The sequence below is a fragment of the Mustela putorius genome, unplaced genomic scaffold (assembly GCF_011764305.1).
Source record: "Mustela putorius furo isolate JIRA1106 unplaced genomic scaffold, ASM1176430v1.1 tig00000743_pilon_pilon_pilon, whole genome shotgun sequence".
In the NCBI taxonomy this organism is placed as follows: Eukaryota; Metazoa; Chordata; class Mammalia; order Carnivora; family Mustelidae; genus Mustela; species Mustela putorius.
In genome coordinates this window covers 1,419,596-1,441,546 of record NW_025421464.1, presented here as the reverse complement: position 1 = coordinate 1,441,546, position 21,951 = coordinate 1,419,596, and the positions used below count along the sequence as shown (strand labels likewise).

Below are 21,951 nucleotides of genomic sequence, written 5' to 3'. Positions count from 1 at the left end.
TTGTGGCCTCGAGTATTCCCCGCCCTTACTGCTTATCTGACTAATCAAAAAGGACTTGATTATTCTGAATTGGGGTGTTCTGTTGGGCATCATCTACTCACTCTCCAGTCCCTTCCTATGAGAGCCCTGAAACTGGTCTTAGCATTAGGGCTCACCTCCGTCATCCGCAGCAGAGCCCTCTGCTGAAACTTCCAGTCTCAGGGTCTACGTATTCCTGAAAACATCAAAGGAAGAACACTGGATTCAGAATCAGAAGGTCTGGGTTCAAATCCGTAACCACATATCTTCTGGATGTTGCTAGGCAAGCCATTTAACCTTCTCCGTTTTATCTTCTCATTTCTAAAGTGAGGATTCATCCCATCTGAGGCACAGGGGTGTTGTAAGATCAAATGAAGGAAGAGGTAGGAAATGCCCAGCGCAGAGGCTAGCACACATTCGATTCCCGTTAAGACTTCAGTCGCCCTCCTCTTCCCTTCTCGCAATAGGTCCGCCATCATGGCCGCTTGGGTCTTCCTTGGCAATGCCCTTGTACAAGCCCTACTATTCCTCACTGTTTTCGGGGCTGTTCTCTCAGCTCAGTCCCTGCTTAGTGTCCTTCCTCCTCCTTCTCATGCTCCAGGCCTTCTACTTTATGTTTTGCTGCTGGTCTTTTATTTCCCCGCCCAGTCAGATTGTCCCACATCCTGGCACCGAATCTCACAAGGGTTCTGTGTGGTGGATTGCAATATTCTTCAACATATTTGATGATGACACACCTTAAATTCGTCACTGGATGTAATGATTTGAGTTCAGACCAGCTTAAGCAGAAAGAGCATTTCTTGGAAAGATACCATGTAGCTCATAGAAGTGATAGGAAGTCTAGATCATTGGCATTGGAAGGACCAAGGGAGAGTGAGCAGCAGAAGTGATCCACTGGGATCCCACCAGCAGCATTGCCGTCCTGGCACTGGACACCTGGAGTCTTGTCTGGACTTCTCCCACAGTGGCTTCTGCCTGCTGGCCACCATATATTGTCTCCACCTTCTCTGTGGTTCGAATTTAGTCCTTTAAGATTCAGAGTCCTCTGCTGAGCCTGGGTCATATGCCTGCTTACTAACTCTCAAAGTGGTGCAAAAGAATATTTGCCTTTGGTGTTTTCTGTAGTGGGACATCAGCCCTCCTTTCCATTGAAACCCAAAGAATGGAATGGGATTCAGCTGCTCAGTGTCCGAAGATGCAGCAAGCAACCAGGGAATCTCACCCCAAGGATTTGCCTTCCCTTGTAGTGTTTCCCTTTCACTTTGACTTTCTGACTGCCAGAGCGGAGATTAGGGTGAGCAAGGGGAGGTGTCTAGGACGCAACATAGAAGGGGACATTCACCCTCGGGGTCACATGAGTGCCTCCTGGTACCTCCCTAGCCTCCTCCCAGTCCCGGCCTCACCAATGCCATCCTGCACTTCTCCTTTGCACTGCCCACCATGCCTGTGTTTGTACTCAGGATAGACTGTCATCCCCATGAAGACAGAGACCATGGCTGATTCATTTTCTGTATCTCAGGACACAGAATCAAGCACAAATCCAGTGTTCAGTCAATATTAGTTGAACAATTTTGACTTCATGAGATAATATGTTTGACTTAAAATAGATAGCAGAAATGGTCTCACAAGAGAACTCCCTCCTTCAAGCAGCACTTCACCTTGGAAGAGGATCAGTGTTTGATATTCAAGAACCACAGAATGATACTAGAGATTCATATTGTGATTGTAAGACAAGACTGTTAGCAGGGCGGGTACGGTTTCGCCATCCAGCACTGGGATGACCATTGGTTAATGCTTCCATTATAGCCCAGCAGATTGTGAGGTGCTCTTGCTGGGATGCTTGGGTGGCTCAGTCAGTTAAATGTCTACCTTTGGCTCAGGTCATGATCCCAAGGTCCTGGGATTGAGCCCCACATAGGGCTTCCCTGCTCAGCGGGGAGCCTGCTTCTCCCTCTCCCTCTGCTGCTCCCCCTGCTTGTGCTCTCTTGCTCTCTCTGTCAAATAAATAAAATCATAAAAATCAGGTGGTGTCATTCTCTGAATGTCTGGAATTCTTGTGGACACTCCGCTTTGCCTTAAAATAAAAAAAACCTGTTATATATTGATGAGGTCAACTATACAAACATATTTTAGATTTTTAAAACAAATGTTGTGGCAGGGTGATATATTAAGAATTTAATGTAATTTTTAAAAATTTAAATTCAATTAATTAACATATGATGTATTATTGGTTTCAGAGGTACAGGCCTGTGATTCATCAGTCTTATATAATACCCAGTGCTCATTATATCCTGTGCCCTCCTTAATGTCTGTCACCCAGTTACCCCAGTCCCCCACTCCTCCTCCCCTCCAGCAACCCTCAGCTTGTTTCCTGTGATTAAGAGTTTCCCTCTCTGGCTTCATCTTGTTCTATTTTTTCCTCCCTTCCCCTATGATCTTCTATTTTGTTCCTTTAATTCCATGTATCAGTAAGATCATATGATAATTGTGTTTCTCTGATGGTCTTATTTTGCTTAGCATAACACTCTCTAGTTCTATTCACATCATTGCAATTGGCAAGATTTCGGGGTTTTTTTTGGTGGCTGCATAATATTCCATTGTTTATATATACCACATCTTCTTATTTTTTCTATTAACATATAGTGTATTATTTGTTTCAGGGGTCCAGATCTGTGATTCATCAGTGTTACACACTTCACAGCACTCACCATAGCACATACCCTCCCCAATGTCCATCCCTCCAGCCACCCCATTCCTCCCACCCTCTCCCCCCACCACCCCAGCAACCCTCAGTTTGTTTCCTGAGATTAAATTAAAAAAGTGTGGGGCACCTGGGTGGCTCAGTGGGTTAAAGCCTCTGCCTTCTGCTCAGGTCATGGTCTCAGGGTCCTGGGATCGAGCTCGGCATCGGGCTCTCTGCTCAGTGGGAAGCCTGCTTCCTCCTCTCTCTGCCCGATGCTCTGCCTACTTGTGATCTCTGTCTGTCAAATAAATAAATAATAAAATCTTTAAAAAAATAAATAAAAATTTTAAATGTTAAAAAAAAAAGAACGGAAACGAGCAGCCTAGTTACTTGATGCTGTTCAGGCCTTCCTTCCCCTCTAAGCAGTTATCTCTGTTCCTTCTAAAACTGCCTTTTTACACGCTTGCCTTTTCAAGATGCAGCAGAATGCAACTCAGGAATTAGCTTTTCTTCTGCTTCACTTGTGTCTAAAACAGGCAAAAATTACTTAGTATGATGTAATCAGAAAGAAGACGTTTTATAATGAAAAAAAAAAAATGGAGTCACTGTCAAAGAGTTTCACGTGGTGAGGCTGGAGTGGTTCCCAGGTGATCTGAGGCATCTGGGGCTGAGACACCCCTTAAAAATCGTTTCCTTTGTGGGTTAAGATGTACCTGTGAAGCCAAGCTGACCAAAATCATGCCATCACTTACCAAGTGACCTTGAGCAGGTGAGCTAATCTCTCTTAACCCATAAGAGCGGTGTGAGGATGAAACCAGTGTTTACCTGGGGAGCTGGAGTGTCTCCTTCTCTCTTCTCAGGGGCCTACTGCTGTTAATAGGACCGGAAACGTCCGTGTCTGTGGAGTCACCAGGCTGTTCACGTTCTACGAAAGGAGTTTATCTATACCCACATCTTACACAACTGTATGTGTATCTATTATTATACAAATAAAATTTTGATATCAAAAGTTAAAAAAAAGAATTTAATGTAGCAATTACCTGATCATTTTTTCCTTGGGTTGTTTGAACAGGCATCCGCATAGACAGTGAAAAGATCTTTTTTTTTTTTTTTTTCCCTGCCCAGTTATTGGAAGGGGAGCCGGAACTTCGTGTTCTGAATCCTGGCCTTCCTTTGCCACTGGGGGACTGAAAAAAAGTGTGTGTGTGTGTGTGTGTGTGTGTGTGAGAGAGAGAGAGAGAGAGAGAGAGAGAGTTTCACCCCCCCCCCCTTTGTTAGAGAGACCCAGACACAAGGAAGGCAGATTGAATTGTCTCAGGAGGCGTGGGATGGAGATTTTAGCTTCAAGTTCAGGAGACGAGGGGCCTGGCACTCGGAGGTGTGGAATCTCCACACAACCGGGAGAAGACATGGGAGTTTGGTTTCTGGGCTGTTCGATTAAGTGCCCCGAGGCTCTAAGTCCTTGGATGGGACTGCGGGCGTGGAGACCACCACTGCGGGGATAGCCACGGTGGGAGGCTGTGGTCCCGGGACACGCAGCACAGGCTTCCACGGCGGGGCCTGGGGTCAGCGGGGAAGGCTGGCGAGGAGCAATTCTCCGATGCCCAGAGCCGACTGATGAGCGGCTGGTGGGATTCGTCCGCGGTAGCCTGCGCTTGAGGAGCAAGAGAAATGAAGCTCGTCGCAGGGAAGTAAGGAGCAGGTTCCTCCTCGTTTCCCGGAATCATGGGGTCCTAGTAGGAACAAGAGGAGAAAGACCGGAGACCCCCACAGTCACTGACATCGGGCATCTCTCCAACTTCTTAAGTGGCATCTCGGAGCAGAATTTAAACTGCATATAAATGAAGAAAGCATTGGCGGAGGCTTGAGTGTCGTGGCGCTTTCATGACTGGTGTGTGGTCATTAATGTGTTAATGGCTTTTAGAAGCAATGCTCTCACCAGGTCCTGACACATTGCTCGAAGGGGGACACAGTCCACAGTCGGGGATACACTGGTGTGGGGGTGTCTCCAGCTGCCAACCCCTCAATCATAGTCTCCTCCCACTTGCCTGAAAACTTGGCCTCCTATTGCCTCTCTCAAGCCAAAGGCCAAACACACACTTCCTCACCAGGAAGGCGAGAAGACGTGAGTGCAGACAAGTCAAAGAAGCCTGGAGAAGGCTGTGATTTCATGGTGTTCATTTCTTCCACCTTCTTGTCATATGTATTTTTTTAAAAATATTTTATTTATTTATTTGACAGAGAGAGAGAGAGAGAGAGATCACAGGCAGGCAGAAGCAGGCCCCCTGCTGAGCAGAGAGTCCAATTTGGGGCTTGATCCCAGGACCCTGAGATCATGACCTGAGCCAAAGGCAGAGGTCCAACCCACTGAGCCACCCAGGCGCCCCTGTCATATATATTTTTTAAAGATTTTATGTTTATTTGAGAGAGAGCACAAGTAGGGGGAGGGGCAGAGGGAGAGGAACAAGCAGAGTTGCCTGCTGAGCGGAGAGCCTGACTTGGGGCTTGATCCCAGGACCCCAAGATCATGACCTGAACTGAAGTCTGACGCTTAACCCACTGAGCCATCCATTCTTGCCGTATCATTAACCTCACAGGTTAGAGGGAGGGTCCCCTGAGATAGAGTAAAAGTATGTGGCCTGTGTGGGACCTGCTGGGAACTAGATCACTAGCACTGGCCTCCCACTCCGCACCCTGGGATTCAGGCTACAAGGCGTGGGCAGCCTTTCAGGAGCTGAAAAAAATGCAACTGTGCAGATTTCACAGGGTGGGAGGTGCAGGTCTTAAGGAACTGGCCAGGCCAGGCTGTACCATGTGGGAGGCATTACACAGCCTGAAGCTACTTTCTGTTCTGGTCTTGGCAGGACCCAGGAGATACCACACAGTTCCCAGGGGCCCAGTTGGCTCTCTGACCAAGGTCTGCCTCTTTCCCTATCTCCTGGTCTCCCACGGTGGCTTCTCCCACACCGGCCACATTGGCAGCCACTGTCCCCTGCTGCCCACTGCCCTTAGCCTTGGCCTGGGTCTCCTGGCCTTACAGAAAATCACTGTGCAACTATCATGCTCAGAGTCAGAGCACGTAGGGGCTTGAGGAGGGCCGAGGGCTGAACTGGACAGAACTCTAGGCCGTGGCGTTTGATGGTCTGAGAACAAATACAGACACACACATGTACTCAAGAATACACAAACACACACCCACCTAACTACACATCTACACACAAATGACAAGCAAGTATAAACTTACACATAAACATTGTAGTACTCGTATACACAAAATACACACAAATAACCCAGGCACATGAAATATACATAAAATACACAAATGTGAGCGTACACAGCCATGCACGGATTTACACACACATAAAAGTACATATAAACACAATGTAAGGGTATAAACTCAGATACCCAACTTGAGATGCTATAGAAATGAACCCATCTTTTTTTGTTTCTCCTTATCTCAGTCAAGGCTGTTTCTCTGAATCATCCCAGAGCTTCCTGGCAATCTCTGCGTACAAGGGTTCATAAAGGGGCTCATGAAATGTTGCAAAGAACTGCCACCAGGAGCGGCCTGAAATCCCCGGGGTGCAACTTCTGGTCTGTTACAATAATAAAGCAGATCCTTCTACCTGACTCAGGAAGAGTCAGGTGTGTCATGTGTCTTCCCTAAATGCTTCCTGGGGATTTGCTCATTTGGTCCTTACCAACCCTGTGAAGTCAGAACTATCATTACCCCCCACTGTAGAGCCAAAGAACCAGGCTCAGAGTTGTTAACGTTTTCCAAGGCACTATAGGCAGGAGACAAACTTCAGAACCCAGGCTCCGTGCCGAGTCCATGCTGAGTCCTGCAGACACTGAATGACATCCTCAAGGACACACAAGCTGCTCTGTTCCCAGCCCCGGACCAGCTCGAAAACCTAGGATCTCCACTACGCTTGTTGGATTTTCTTTCCCTTTTACCCCCTTTCTGTTTCTGCTCTTCTGGCGACAAGGCAGCCTGGTGATGTCTCCCCAGAGAGGAAACAAACTCCTTGCTAGCTTTCCCTTGCTTATTTTCTGCCCTGGCAGTTATCTTCCATCTGGGCAGCCAAAGTGATTTTTCTAGGCTAAAAAGAAAAAAAAAAAAAAAGGCAAAACAAAACAACAAACCTGACCATGTCCCCACAGTCCTCTCTAGAAGATCTTACTATTACTCCCCATGGCTCCCAGGATGGCTTCCCCAGCCCTGAGCATGGCATGGAAGCTTCCCGCCCCCCACACTTGATGTTGATGGCTGCCTCATGTTCCTCCGGGTCTCCCCTTCTGGCTCAGACATTCACAACCTCAACTGTTGGCTGACCACTCTCCTGACCTTCCTCTGTGGAAATCGGTTTTCTGCCATCCGTTCTTCTCCCTGTCCAGGAAGCCCTGGAGCAGTTCATGTCACCTGCCTGCAAGCCTCCGTTTTGTCAGACATGAGTTGGAGGTTTATGCTTGTCCCTTCTGAGGGTAATAAAGAAGATAAATATAAGGACGGTGATAATAATGATAATGAAAAACAACAATAATAATAGCGAATAATTACTCAGCACCTACTCCGCGTCAGGTACTTGGCTAAGCAATTTACATAAGTTAGTCATCCCGTTTAATTAAATCAGGAAAAGTTCTGATTTGTATTTTATCGTAGGATAATTTACCTGGAAATTTACCTGGCTCGGGGTCAGGACAAACACTCAAATTCAAATCTGTGTGAAATCAAAACCCATACTCTAATCCTGGTTTTCTAGGATTCTAGAATTCTCTTCTCTCTTCTTTCACAGGTTCTGGAGTACGGCCTGAAGCCCAGTCCTTATTCAGCTTCTTGAGATGCTGGACCGAAGGGACACAGTCGGTGTGCTTTCTCTACGCTCTGGGAGGACTTGGGTTACTCCCCCATCAGATCACTTCTCACCGGTCACTTTCTCAGTGTGTGTTATTTATTCAGACCACGGGTATTTATTGAGTCCCTGCGGTGTGCTAGGGGTGTCAGAGGTTGCTAGCTCTTCCCTAATATCCGTCCTTTCCTTCTTCTTAGTAAGACTGCTCCTGAATTTGAGCTAGCCATGGTTGCCCAGAATACAGGAAACCTTTCCAGCCTACCCTGCAGCTAGGTGTAGTCGGTCATGTGAATGAGTTCTGGGCTGGGGTGGAAGAGGAGTGTGCAGACTCTGAGGGGTGTCCCTTCAAGGGAAAGGTGTGCACCTCATTTCCTCCTTTCTCCTCTCTGGCAGGAGCTGGGGCAGGAACTTGGGTCATCAGATGAAGCTGCCTGGGGAAGGATGGCAGAGCGTCCAGCCGGGGGGATTCTTGCTTCCTGCAGAATCAGGAAGCTTCTACCCTTAACTGCTTGACTGGATTTTTCTATAAGAAATCAATGTGTATCTTTTGGAATCCTTGTTTGGGGAGACTATCTGTTGAAACAGTTGAATTAATATCCTAATCCAGATGATGTTATGGGCAGTGGGGTTACAGGGCAGATTTCTGACATTCTAATGGAAAGCAGAAAGATTAACCATGTAAAATAAAATGGAAAAGAACAAATAAACCTGTGCAGGTCATGAATCAAGTTATAATGACCCAGAATGACTGTGGGTGAAAGTGCCCTTATCTGGTGTGACTAGGAAAAGCCTATCCTGGATGTGACATTTGAGATGAGACTGAATGATGAACAGAAGCCAGCCCTGGAAGGTCTGCAGGAAGAACTTTACAGGAAGAACAAATAGAAAATGCTATAGCCCTGAACTGGGAACTAGATTGGCAAGTTCAAGGTTCAGAAAGATATGCCCAAATATCCGTCTGTTAGAAAGCTGAGAATAAGTATTTTTAGTAAGTATTTATGTATTTAAAAAATATTTTTCTTAAATTTTTTAACGAAAGAGAGAAGCAGATTTCCGGCTGAGCAGAGAATCCCACCGACCTTGGGGCTGGACACAGGGCTGGATCCCAGGACCCCAAGATCAAGACCTGAGCCAAAAGCAGATGCTTAACCAACTGAGCCACCCAGGTGCTCCCCAATAGATATTTATGTATTAATTAATGAGTTCGTCTATGGGTCTTGAGAGGCCAATGGGCTTTAATCTAACTATCTCCTCAGCAGGGAGGAAAGTCACTGTTGGTACGGGTGCTGGCCAGTTTCCCACACTATCATCTTGTACTTGGTAAGGATATCTGCTACACATTGTCCTTTGGCCTGGCTGATCTCCTATAAAGCCTCTCTTGCTATAATTCACTGCCCACAGCCCTGCTAATAAAAGCAAGGCTCATCCCTGCTACAGAGAACTCTATTTCCATCCCTTTCAGCACGGCCACTTCTTTCTCCTGTGACCTGCCAGCCATGAAGTTTCTTTTCCTCTTTCTTGTCATTCTTCTGGCCACGGAACCCATGGTCTCAGGTAACTTGGGTCTCTCTCAAGTGTCTAGGATCTTGGTTATGAACCTCTTGCCTTCCTTTCCTCTCCACTTCAGGCAGCACAAAACTCCTCATTTGATGGGGTTTGGGAGGTTTTCCCATATCAGCTCACATCCACATCTCTCTAATTCTTCTTTCCCAAGGTGGTAGGAAGGTAGCTCTTTGGGGGCACCTGACACTTAAGGGCAGGATGGTATTCTGGTGGGATCTCGGGAGAAGATTTAGGGGTGATGGGGTTGGGTGCAGATTGGGGACTTGTTGGGGGCTTGAGGGCATTAAGATTAGAGCCTGAGGGTGAGCTGTGATGGGGAGAAAGACCTTGGGGTTGGATGGTAAGGGGAAGATTAGGATGAGCTGGAGGTAAGGTGTAGGGCTCTCCTGATGGCTTGGGGTGGGATGGGGAGGGGATGGGACTTGGGGTTGAGTGAAGGTGGTGCTGGGGTTGGGTAGCCTGGAGCTTGGGCTGAAACTGGGAGTTGGTACTAAATGGGGCGGGGTGTCTGATGACTGCTGCTCAGGATTGAGGTTGGTTACTTGATTAAATTTAGGTTTGACTTGGAGTTCAGGCTCAAGGGACATTGAGTTGGGTAGGGCTGGGAGTTCTACTTAAGACTGGACTGGGTTCTGAGTTTGAATTTGGTGAATATGGTTAAGGAGGTTTGGGGATGGAGTTGTGGCTGGACCCAGGTGAGCTTAAGTTGGGACCAGGCTATTGATTAGGAGGGATACTAACATCTGCTTAATGGTTGTTCCTGTGCCCAGCAGAGGAGTGTTGGATGGATGGAAAATGCCGGTTGGTGTGCAAAAATGATGAAGACAGTGTCGTACGCTGCGCAAATCGTAAACGGTGCTGTGTCCCTAGTCGTTACCTAACAGTCAAGCCAATGACTGTTGAAAGAGAGGAGCCCTGGACCGTTCCTCACACACGCAACCAATAAAACAAAGGGCCAGACCTGGCAGTAGAGGGCCTATAAATAGACCTCATGGATTAGAAAGGGCTTTGTTTCAGGTTCCTTAGCTCCCACATTCCATTAAAACTCACAAATCTGTTTCTTGTGTCCATCAATCATAAGGAACGATGCTCCAAATGGATTGAGGGTGGGGTTGGGGGGATGGCAGGATGAGGGGTAAGAGGTAGCAGAGAGACATTGCTGGGGCTTGGCCACAGCAATGGGGTGATAGTTACAGTCTTGAAGATAGTTCCTCCTCTACCAGCTGCAGGAAAGGCTATCAGAGTGGGTTGAGGAGCATATCTGGGGAAGTCAAGAGACTTGAAGGCACAGCCCTGTACTGAGAGAGGGGGAGAACCGCTGGGAGGGAGAGTTGCTCCATCTTGGGGGTGAAAAGGTTGGGGGTGGACAAGGACTGAGTAGAGTCCAAATCCTTGGGTTTCTAGGGAACTTGGCTGAGATGCCTTTTGATGCTGGAGACTCCACAGCCCCAAGGATCGGAAGGTTTCCAGTGCTAAAAAAATAAAGCACGTGAACTAACCCATTTATAAATGAGTTTGTTCATTTTTCAGTTCTTCCGTTCTTTCATGGATTCGATCATTCAGTCACCCCAGCTCCTCCACTCACCACTGTCAGACTCTGCTCCTATCACCATCCACGCTTCAGCTTCCCCAGTTGTGAGGCTGGAACCCTAGAATCTATTTTAGGATTGTGGGAAGTGGGAGATGGTATAATGGAGTGCACAGCGCCTAGTGCATTGTGAGCCCTAATAAATGTAGTTGTTGCTGTTGTTGTTCATTCATTTCTTTTTTTTTTTTTTAAAGATTTTATTTATTCACTTGACAGACAGAGATCACAAGTAGGCAGAGAGGCAGGCAGAGAGAGAGGAGGAAGCAGGCTCCCTGCTGAGCAGAGAGCCCGATTCGGGGCTTGATCCTAGGACCCCGGGATCATGACCTAAGCCAAAGGCAGACTTAACCCACTGAGCCATCCAGGTGCCCCGCTCATCATTTCTTCAAGCATTTAAGGAATATATGCTGTGTGCCTTCCAACTGTGTGAGACTCTGAGGGACATGGAAGCCTGTCTCATTTGACCTAAGAATCTAGCCTGGGAGGAGACTAACCCATGGAGAATATTCGAGAATTCTGATCGGGAATCTAGAGCACCTGGGTGTCTTCCTTGCTTTGATACCGCAAATCCTATTCTCTGGGCCCCATTTATCCAACACAGTCGTTCATCCCTGAACTGTGCTCTCTACAGAGAGGTCAGATACCAGGAGTGTTATGTAAAGCATGGTGTGTGACATGGAGACAGATAAAAGGGGTTCACTCTGATCCGTGAGATAATTTGTTCTCAATTCAGTATTGCTCTTAGACTCTGGGAATTAGGGAATTAGACTCTTAGAGTTGCTCTTAGACTCTGGGAAGAGAGACACCTCTTTCTCTGATCCTGGTCCTACTCTGGGCCTCCTCTGATTAAGTCCCTCGCCATGGGGTTAGGAGTCAACGGGGACAAGTGGGATATATCCATTTAGAGACAGTGCCCCGCTCTTGTTCCAAGACCATGCTTTGAGCAGCTGGGACCTGGAATTCCCTGCCCAGAGAATACTTGTGCCTGCTTCCAGGGACACTTGGGCTTTCTCCAGAAGATGGGGCCCACCATGTGTGCACCTTCGGCAGGAGGAGTACCAAGAGACACTCCTGTTTGAGGGACAGGGGACCAGCTTGGATGTTCAGGCTGGAGTGTCCATGTCTCATGAGAGAGTCCTCACAGTGTGGAGCAGAGTTGGGGATGAGGGAGAAGAGAGCTGGGCTGTGGGCTGAGCCAGCTTCCCTCCTGCTGCCTTGTTCTTGCTCAGAACTCTGAAGAATCCAAGCATTATAGATCCAACTCTGCTCTTTCAGGTCATTATGAAGGGCTATTTCACAAAGGTCCGTGGGATAGATTTCAGTTGTCCCACTTGTTAGCTTGATTCGGAACTGTTAAATATGCAGACATATGACAGATGAGCCTCCATATGCATTCATGCCCAGGGCCCACAGATGTTGGGTTGCACTTGCAATTGGGATGGTGCTCTGTTTCAAAACCATCTCCAAGCTCCCTTCAGAGACAGGGGCTGCTTCACCTGTGCTTTCTGCATTCTCAACATCTGTGCGATCTGGGGAGACTCTTAGGCTGCCCCCTCTGAGCTACCTGGGCCCTGAGGTCCTGGGTGAGACCATCCAAAATAATTCCTCACTGGCTTCTCTACCTCCAGATTTTCTTTGCATTGAGGTCTGTTATCAGAGGGACTCTTTCTAGGAGATTCATCTGACCATGGTCCTCTCTTGCTTAGATGGCTTCTTTTGCTCCTTCCTGCCCAGGGTTGGGTCTGAAGGTGTTGGTGGCCCAGCTTCATCCCCCATGACTGCCACTCATGGACCAACCCTCTCCAACATTGCCTTTGGTCGTGGCTCCCCTCCACCTTGTCCCCACCACCAGGTTCATTTTTGCAATGAGCTCCTTCTCACCCTCAAAGTGCAGTTGATGTCCCTAGCCAGGAAAGCCTTCCATAAGCTCTGTCTCACTATTCCTTAATAATTATAATACTAGTAGCTATCATAATAGTTCCCATTGTCACTCCTTATGTGTCAGGCGCTGTGCTCGGTATTCACAGACCTGAGGTCATTCCATTCTTACACATTCTTACAACAAGCCTCTGGGTTGATTTATTTGTTTTTTTTTTTTTTTTTTAAGATTTTATTTATTTATTTATTTTCCAGAGGGAGAGAGAATGAGAGGCAGGCAGAGGGAAAAAAAAAAGGCTCCTTGTTGACCAAAGAGCCCGATGTGGAACTTGATCCCAGGACCCTGGGATCATGACCTGAGCCAAAGGCAGACACTTCACCACTTGAGTCACCCAGGCGCTCCACAACAACCCTCTGATTATAGCTACCTTATGGATGAAGAACTGGGACCTAGACAGGTCGTATTATTAGTCAAGGTCACATGACAGTAAGATAGAGCAGGGATTCCAACTAAGTTTTGATTGGCTTTACAAAGTGTTGGCCTTAAGCAGGAATGAAACATACTATAATATTAGGTAATTATTTATTCACTGCTCACTTTTCACCAATTCCGCCCCGCCCCGCTCCCCTCCCCCCCATACTGGATGGCAATGTTTGGCAGCTGAGACAGCATCTTATTTACACCTGTATTCCGGGTGATGCCAGGATCCTGGGCTAGAGGGATGGGAGGACTTGGGGATTGGATATACAGGGCTCAGGTGGGCAGTGTCCAAAAGGATGCAGAGCAGCTCTGGAGGTTTGTTCAAGTCGGTCCTCTTTAATCACCAGTTAGTTTGCTCCCAGGAGACACAGATTTCTTTCTTTCTTTCTTTCTTTCTTTCTTTCTTTCTTTCTTTCTTTCTTTCTTCCTTCCTTCCTTCCTTCCTTCCTTCCTTCCTTTCTTTCTTTCTTTTTTAAAGATTTTATTTATTTATTTGACAGACAGAGATCACAAGTAGGCAGAGAGGCAGGCAGAGAGAGAGGAGGAAGCAGGCTCCCTGCTGAGCAGAGAGCCCAATGTGGGGCTTGATCTCAGGACCCTGGGATCATGACCTGAGCTGAAGGCAGGGACTTAACCCACTGAGCCACCCAGGCACCCCGCGACACAGGATTTCATAGTGTGGAAGGTGGTCTGGGGCCAGTCAAAGGGTCCCCCAGTACTGGGGCCTGGCATTAATGTCTCCATACACAGTCATCACGCCCTTACCAAGTTCACTCATCACGAGGCCCTTGGTCCACAGCATTAAGAAGCTCCTCCGTGCTTAACACATGCATACGGAGACAGCCCTGGAGAGTGATAGGATGGTGAGGCAAGAAAAAGGCTCGAACTCACCATCAAGCCATGTGAAACTTTTAGAAGGCACTTTTTAAAAAAAAGATTATTTATTTATTTATTTGACAGGGAGAGATCACAAGTAGGCAGAGAGGCAGGCAGAGAGAGAGAGAGGAGGAAGCAGGCTCCCCGCTGAGCAGAGAGCCTGATGTGGGACTCGATCCCAGGACCCTGAGATCATGACCTGAGCCGAAGGCAGCGGCTTAACCCACTGAGCCACCCAGGCGCCCTAGAAGGCACTTAACCCCGAGTCTGAGTCTCTGGACTTGGGGTCTGGGCATGTGAAATTTTGAAAATTCCCTCAGATTATTCATTTGGGAGATAAAGCTCCACCCCAACCCCCAAATCCCCAATTTCTTCATTCCTAACAGCCCTCAAGCTGTGAGAATTTCTGAGCTAGGCAACTTTCTCTTGTCTTCCCATTTCATAGGTGGGGAAACTGAGGTCTGAGGAGGAACCATGACCTACATTCATAAGTAGGTTCGAGACAATGTTGGGATTAGTAAACAGTCTTTGACTTCTGGTGAGGGGGCTGAGGGGACATGGAAGGGATATGACGAAGATGTGGGTGATACAGTGAGTGGTGGCATACGGTGTCATTATCCAGGGAGGAACCAACCTTTCCCAGCCCCATCTCAGCGTGTGAAGAAGGCAGCGCTGTACCTCAGAGAGCCTCTAGGCTTGAAGCCATAGTGAGTGGAGTCTGAGGCCTTGCTCTGCCTCTAGCAGTTACCAGGCCTTTTCCAGAACGCTGTCTCTCTGAGCCTCCATTCCATAATGCAAGAAGGAAAAATAGATATGTCTACTTCAGAAGATTATAGTGAACATTTAACAATTTAACATAAACCAAATGGCTCACAGTGGGTGATTTGCAAATGGTGATGGTCATTATTTTTCTTTTTCTTTCCAGTCAAAGGATCATTTCCTGTTTCAGAGATTTTAGTCCCAAGAGGGAATAATAATAATAATAATAATAATAATGGCTAAGGTTTACTGAGTGTTTACTATAGACTAGGAACTGTGTCTCTGGTTTCCATGTGTGCACAGCCTCCAAAAAAACAAACCAAACCAAAACAAAATACCTCTCGCTACCACTGAGGGACTAATGTCTGTCTAATTTCATGGGACTATTCCCAGACTAATAGTTCATAGTTGTAGCACAGGCAGAAATGGATCCTTCAGAAAGGATCTTTATGTGATAATAACAAAATTTATTTAGTTAACATTTATTTAGTGCTATATGCCAGTTCCTATTTGTTTTCCATTTATTATGCTATTTTTATAAGATTTTTTTTCTTAATTTATTTGACAGAGATCACAAGTAAGCAGAGAGGCAGGCTGAGAGAGACAGAGAAGCAGGCTCCCTGTCAAGCAGAGAGCCCAACACGGGGATTGATCCCAGGACCCTAGGACCATGACCCGAGCCAAAGGCAGAGGCTTCAACCCACTGAGCCACCCAGGCGTTCCTATTATGCTATTTTTATTTTCTTCTTATTTATTTATTTATTTTTAAAAGATTTTATTTATTATTTATTTGACAGGCAGAGATCACAAGTAGGCAGACAGAGAGAGAGAGAGAAGTGGAAGCAGGCTCCCTGCTGAGCAGAGAGCCTGATGTGGGGCTCGATGCCAGGATCCTGGGATCATGACCTGAGCCGAAGGCAGAGACGTTAACCCACTGAGCCACCCAAGCGCCCCTATTATGCTATTTTAAAAATATTTATTTATTTATTTGAGCTGGGAGCGAGAGGGACAGAGCATGTGAGTGAGCAGCGGGGAGGGGCAGAGCGAGAGGAGAATCTCAAGCAGACTCTCCCTGAGAGCATGGAGTCGGAGGTGGGACTCAATCCTGCCACACTGAGATCAGGACCTAAGCCAAAACCAAGAGTCAGACACTTAACCAACTGTGCCATCCAGGCACCCCACCACTTATTAAGTTATTAACACAACTCTAAGAGTTAGGGACTATTACAGTGTACACTCTACAGATGAGGAAAGGGTAGAAAAGGGAAGTAAAGAAATTTGTTAAAGGTTACTCAGCAAGTAAAGCTGGACCTGGGATTTGAACCTGAGGTTTCTTGACTTCATTTCCTACTCTTTCAACCCCTGCATAGCTCCTTAGGTTATTTTATTTGTGTTCTAATTTATTTATTTCAGCTTTGCTGAGATGTAATTGGCATATAAACATATAAGGTATTTAAATTGTATATCTTGGTGATTTGATTGTGAAAGGACCCACTCCCACCCCCCACCTCTGTCTAGTTAATTCCTCATATCCATCACCTCACAACCTCACAAATTTATCTCTTTTTTGGTGAGAATATTTAAATTGTACTCACTTAGAAAATGTCAATTATACAATAGAGTGTTATCAACCCTCTTCACCGTGTCATACGTTAGATTCTCAGACCTTATTCATCTCATAACTGAACGTTTGTATACTTTAACCAACCTCTCCCTATTTTCTCCACCTCACTTCCGGGCAACCATTTTTCCACTTCCTGTTTCTATGGGTTAGACTTTTTTTCCCTTTTTTTCTTTTTTTGGATTACATAAATGAGTGATACCATGCAGTATTTGTCTCTGTCTGGCTTATTTCACTTAACACAATGCCCTCAAGTTCCATCCATGTTGCTGCAAATGGCAGAATTTCCTTCCTTCTCATGGCTGAGTAATATTCCATTATATATTTATGCCACATCTTCTTTAGCCATTCATCTGTTGTTTTCTTATGTGAGTAGTTGTGAGTAATGCTGCAGTAGACGTGGGATTGCAGATCTCTTTTGAGATCCTGTGTTCATTTCCTTTGGAAATATACCCAGAAGAGGGATTGCTGACTCATAGGATAGTTCTATTTGCAGTGTTTTGAGGAAAATATTGTTTTACATTGGGACTGCACCCGTTATATTCCCACCAACAGTGCACAAGGGTTCCCTTTTCTCCACACCTTCATCAATTTTTTTATTTTAACTTTTTATTTTGAAATAATTATTCATAGGAAATTGCAAAGATAGTACAGAGAAAGGTCCATTTACCTTTCTTGTAATTTATCCCGCAAAGATTATATTCTACAGAATTAATAGTACCATACACAAAACAGGAAACGGAAATTGCTGCAATGGGTTTGTATACTTCTATGACATTTTATCTTAAGTGTGGAGTCATGTCACCACCACTGTGATCAAGTTACAGAGCTGGTCTTTCAATATGAAGACCTTCCCTCTGTTACTCCCTTTTTTTTTTTTTTTTTAAGATTTATTTATTTCTTTTAGAGAGTTAGTGAGAGCCAGTGTGGCAAGGGGCAGAATCTTCAAGCAGCTACCGCTCACCCTGCTAAGCATGGAGCCCAGTGCGGGGCTCGATCCCACAACCCATGAGATCATGATGTGGGCTGAAACCAAGAGCTGCCTGCATAACCAGCTGAGCCCCCCAGGTGTCCCCTTTTCTGCACAGCAGGAGAGTCAGCCCCACACACTCTCTTCCTGCCTCCACCCTCTGCGCTATCCTGACCCTTTGGCAACCACTGATCTGTTTCTTATCTCTCTAATTTCTATCATTTTGAAAGTGTTGTATAAATGGAATCATATATAATCTTTTCAGATTGGGTTTTGTTTTTTAGTCAGCACTGTGCTCTTGAGAGTCATCCAAGTTGTGTGGATCAATTTTTTTTTTAATCTTCAGAAAAGATCATTCCTTTTAAATCTGAATAGTTCTAGCCAGTGCATTAGAGCAAGAAAGAAATTAAGACATACAGGTTAGAAAGGGAGAAATAAAACTGGCTATTTATAGATGTCATAATGCTTTCTGTAGAAAATTCCAAGGAATTTACAAAAAAAAAATCTAGAATAATAATTAAATAATTAAATTCATTAAGGCATAGAAGGATACAAGATAAACATAAAAAATTAATTACATTTCTAAATGCGATCACTGAACATGTGAATGTTGAAATTAAAAATACAGTACCATTCACAATCACTCCAAAAAATATAAAATGCTTAAGTATATATCTAATGAAACATAGGTAGCAATTGTATGTTGAGAACTACAGAATGTTGATAAAAGAAATAAAAAAATTTAAATAAATGAAGAGACATACCATGTTTATAGATTGTAAGATTCAATAAGCAGGAGCTTGGATGGCTTGGATGGCTCAGGGGGTAAAACATCTGCCTTTGGCATCTGGGCATGATCACAGGGTCCTGGGCTTGAGGCCCGAATCAGTCTCCCTGCTCAGTCGGGAGTCTGCTTCACCCTCTCCTTCTGCCCCTCCCCCTGCTTGTGCGAGCGTGCACTCTCTCTCTCTCTCATGTGCTCTCCTAAATAAATAAATAAAAAATCTTTAAAAAAGAAAAGATTCAACAAGCAAAGATGCCAATTTTTCTCTAATTGATAGACATTCTTAATACAATTTCTATTAAAATCCCAGCAACATTTTTTGTACCTATAGACAGAATTATTTTGCTATATCCTGCCTATAGAGAAATCCCAAAGGAATGAGAATAGCTAAAACAAGTTTGAAGAAAAAGAATAGTCAGAGGAAGCATTCTACGAGATATCAAGGCTTGTATAGCTAGGGTAATCAAGACTGTGTGGTATTGGTGGAGAGATAGCCATATGGATCAATGGAACAGAATAGGAAATCAGAAATAGCCCCACATGTGTACAACCAACTGATTTTTCAAAATGTGCAAAAGAAATTTAGTGGGAGAAAGGTATGTTTTTCAACAAATAGTGCTAGAGCAATTGGGCATCCGGAAGAGAGAAAGAAAGAGAGAAAGGAAGGGAGGAAGGGAGGGAAGGACCTTAATCTAAACCTCACATCTTATATGAAATTAACTCAAAATGGATCATAGATTTAAACATTAGATCTAAAAGTATAAAACTTCTAGAGAGAAATGTAGGAAAATCTTTCAGACGTTGGGTGAAAAGTTCTTAGATAAGAAAACACAATCCGCAAAAAAAAAAAAAAATCAATAAGCTGGACTTAATCAAAATTTAAAATGTTTACTCCATGAGAAGCCCTGTGAAAAGGATAGATGGAAAGACATTCGGCAGACTGGGAAGAAATATTTGCAAGCCATATATATATCTGACAAAGGAAAGGACCTGTATCTAAAATATAGAAACAACTCTCAAAGCTCAACAGTAAAAACCAATCAAATTAGGGACGCCTGGGTGGCTCAGTTGGTAAGTGTCTGCCTTCAGCTCAGGGTGTGATCCCAGGGTCCTGGGATCAGCGCCACATTGGGCTTCCTGCTCAGTGAGGAGTTGGCTTCCCCCTCCGCCTGCTGCTTCCCCTGCTTGTGTTCCCTCTCTCACTCTCTCCCTCTCCACCCCGACAAATAAATAAATAAATAAAATATTTTAAAAAAACAATCAAATTAGAAGAAAGATGTTTCACTAAAGAGGATATACTGATAGCAAATAAGCCCCCCAAAAGACGTTCAACCTCATTAGCCACGAGGGATATGTGTATGAAGACCACGTAATAGTCCACTGCATAACTAACTAGTAGGACAGCTAGAATTAAAGATAATGGCAGGACTAAATGCTGGCAAAGATGCTGACAAACTAGATCTTTTACACATTGCTGGTGAGAACATTAAGGGGCACAACTCTGGAAAACAGTTTTGCAGTTTCCTTTTAAAAAACTAAATATACCCTGGCCATGTTAGCCAGCAAAGGCACTCCTGGGCATTTATTCCAGAGAAATGGAAATTTAGTTCCAAAAATTTGTACATGAATGTTCATAACAGCTTTATTTGTTTTTTAAGGGATTCTTTTTTTTTTTTTTAAGATTTTGTTTATTTATCTGACAGAGGGAGAGATCACAAGTAGGCAGAGAGGCAGGCAGAGAGGGGAAGCAGGCTGCCTGCTCAATCCCAAGACCCTGAGACCATGACCTGAGCTGAAGGTAGAAGCTTAACCCGCTGAGCCACCTCGCCATCCCAGGGATTCTTTTTTTAAGACTTATGTTTTTAGACTGGTTTTAGTTTCATGGCAAAATCGAGAAAAAAGTACAGAGTATTCCTCCATATCCTTTGTCCCTACCCATGTGTAGTCTTCCCTATTATCAACAGCCCCCACGGAGTGGGGTGTTTGTTACAACTGATGAACCTACAGGAACACATCATTATCACCCCAAGTCTGCATTTTACCTTAGGGTTAGGGTTCGCTCTTGGTGTTATATATTCTCTGGGTTCAGACAAATGTGTAATGATATGAATTGATCATTAGAGGATCATATAGAGTAATTTCACTGCCCATCAAACAATCTGTGCTCTGCCTATTCACTTCTCTTCTCCACCAATCCCTGGCAACACTGATCTTTTTATTGTCCCCATAGTTTTGCCTTTTCCAAAACGTCATAGAGTTGAAATCAGACGGTATGTACGTAAGCCCTTGCAGACTGGCTCCCCTCACTCACTAATGTGCCTTCAAGATTCCTCCATGTCTGTTCATGATTTGACAGCTCATTTCTTTTTAACATTGAACAATATTCCCTTGCCTGGTTGTGCTACAGTTTATGTACCCACTCACCTACTGAAGGCATCTCGGTTGTTTACAACTTTTGGCAGTTATGAATAAAGCTACTATAAACACCGTGTGCAGATTTTTTTCATGGTTAAGACCGCTTTATTGGCGGCTGTTGGTATAAGTCAATAAATATTGATCCCCAGGGAAGCACTCAGTTATTTATGGATTACTGGTCCAAAGAGAGCTAAAGGAGACTGATCCAACTGCCTGCTGCGATGATAAGCTGAGGTCACCCCTGCTACTCGGGAAATGGAGCCACAACTGGCTGTGACATGCACACTCTTCCACCAATTGATCGTCATGGTGACTCTATAGAGGAAGACATCCGCCATCCCGCCCTTCAGATGCGCCGGAATGTCACAATCCTCCTGAAATAGCTTTTGTTTCTCTGGAACTTAATTTTCAAACTGCCTACATGAAGTAGTTCATGTGCAGATTTTTGCGTAGACATCAGTTTTCAAGTTCTTTGGGTAAATGCTGAGAAACGCAATGACTGGGTTGCGTGGTAAGTGCGCGTTTAGTTCTGTAAGAAACTGACAAACTGCCTTCCAGAGTGGCCGTCTGGGTTCTTATTGCCATGGGCAGTGTAGGAGAGTTTCCGTGGTTCCACATCCTTGCCAGCTTTTGGTGTTGACAAGTGGTCCAGATTTTGGTCATCCTAATGGGTGTGCAGTGGCATCTCATTCTTATTTGACCCGCTTTAGGTCCTGATGCTGCTCCCTGACTCCTCGGATCTAAGTTACTAAGTGGAAACCGACTATCTGTCTTTTGTTTGTTTTGGCCAGGCAGACATCACACCCTCCGATGCATGGGAAACACGGGAGTCTGTAGACCCTCTTGCAGAAGGACTGAACATCCCTACCTCTACTGCCTAAATTATCAGCCATGCTGCCTCCAGTCCTACATGAGGATAAGTATTGCTGGCAGAGAAGAGAAAGATGACTGGAGCCAAGAGAACCGCTGGCCAAAAATACCCTGAGTGCTCGAGATCGCCATCTTCAACCTGAAGTCAGGACCCCTCATTAAAATTCATGCATCTGCCACCCTTGTCTGTCTTTCATCCATTGGAAATCATGGTGAGAAACTTAGTTTTGCGTGGTGAGATACCTGTTCCATTCTGGATCCAGCCCCGTGGGAGAGAAGGCTAGAAAACCGTAAGGACAAGAAGAAGCTAGACAAACCATAGAAGATGGGGAGGGAATGTCTTGAGACCCACTGAGGGAGAGCTGAAGGGTTTGGGCAGAGTCATGACTTCATCTGTGCTGTGTTGGTCTCAGAGGGGGCCCGGCACTATTGGGATGGAGGTACAGGGCCGGGGATGGAGGTCAAGCCTGTCATGCGTAGGCTCATTAAGCAGAACAAAGGGCTGAACTTAAACAGCATTTGGGGGAAGGATCCTGGGGTAGTGGTGTTGGTTACAGATCTGGAGAAGGGTTGATGACATTTAGAAGTGTAG

At 45.3% G+C, this 21,951-nt stretch overlaps 1 protein-coding gene across 1 annotated transcript; it reads left to right on the top strand.

Annotated features, from left to right (window-relative positions):
* Positions 1–8,903: 8,903 nt before the first annotated feature.
* On the top strand, positions 8,904–21,532 carry LOC101679936 (beta-defensin 119). The gene is made up of 2 exons (XM_045084222.1): positions 8,904–9,108; positions 21,281–21,532. Exons 1-2 carry the CDS (start codon positions 9,051–9,053, stop codon positions 21,472–21,474), a joined length of 252 nt encoding a protein of 83 aa, XP_044940157.1. The 5' UTR covers positions 8,904–9,050; the 3' UTR covers positions 21,475–21,532.
* Positions 21,533–21,951: the final 419 nt, after the last annotated feature.

Coding starts and splice junctions, on each gene's coding strand:
- LOC101679936 (XM_045084222.1), top strand. CDS start 9,051: ATGAAGTTTCTTTTCCTCTTTCTTGTCATTCTTCTGGCCACGGAACCC. Junction 9,109..21,280: donor CACGGAACCCATGGTCTCAG/GTAACTTGGGTC, acceptor TGTTTTGGCCAG/GCAGACATCACACCCTCCGA.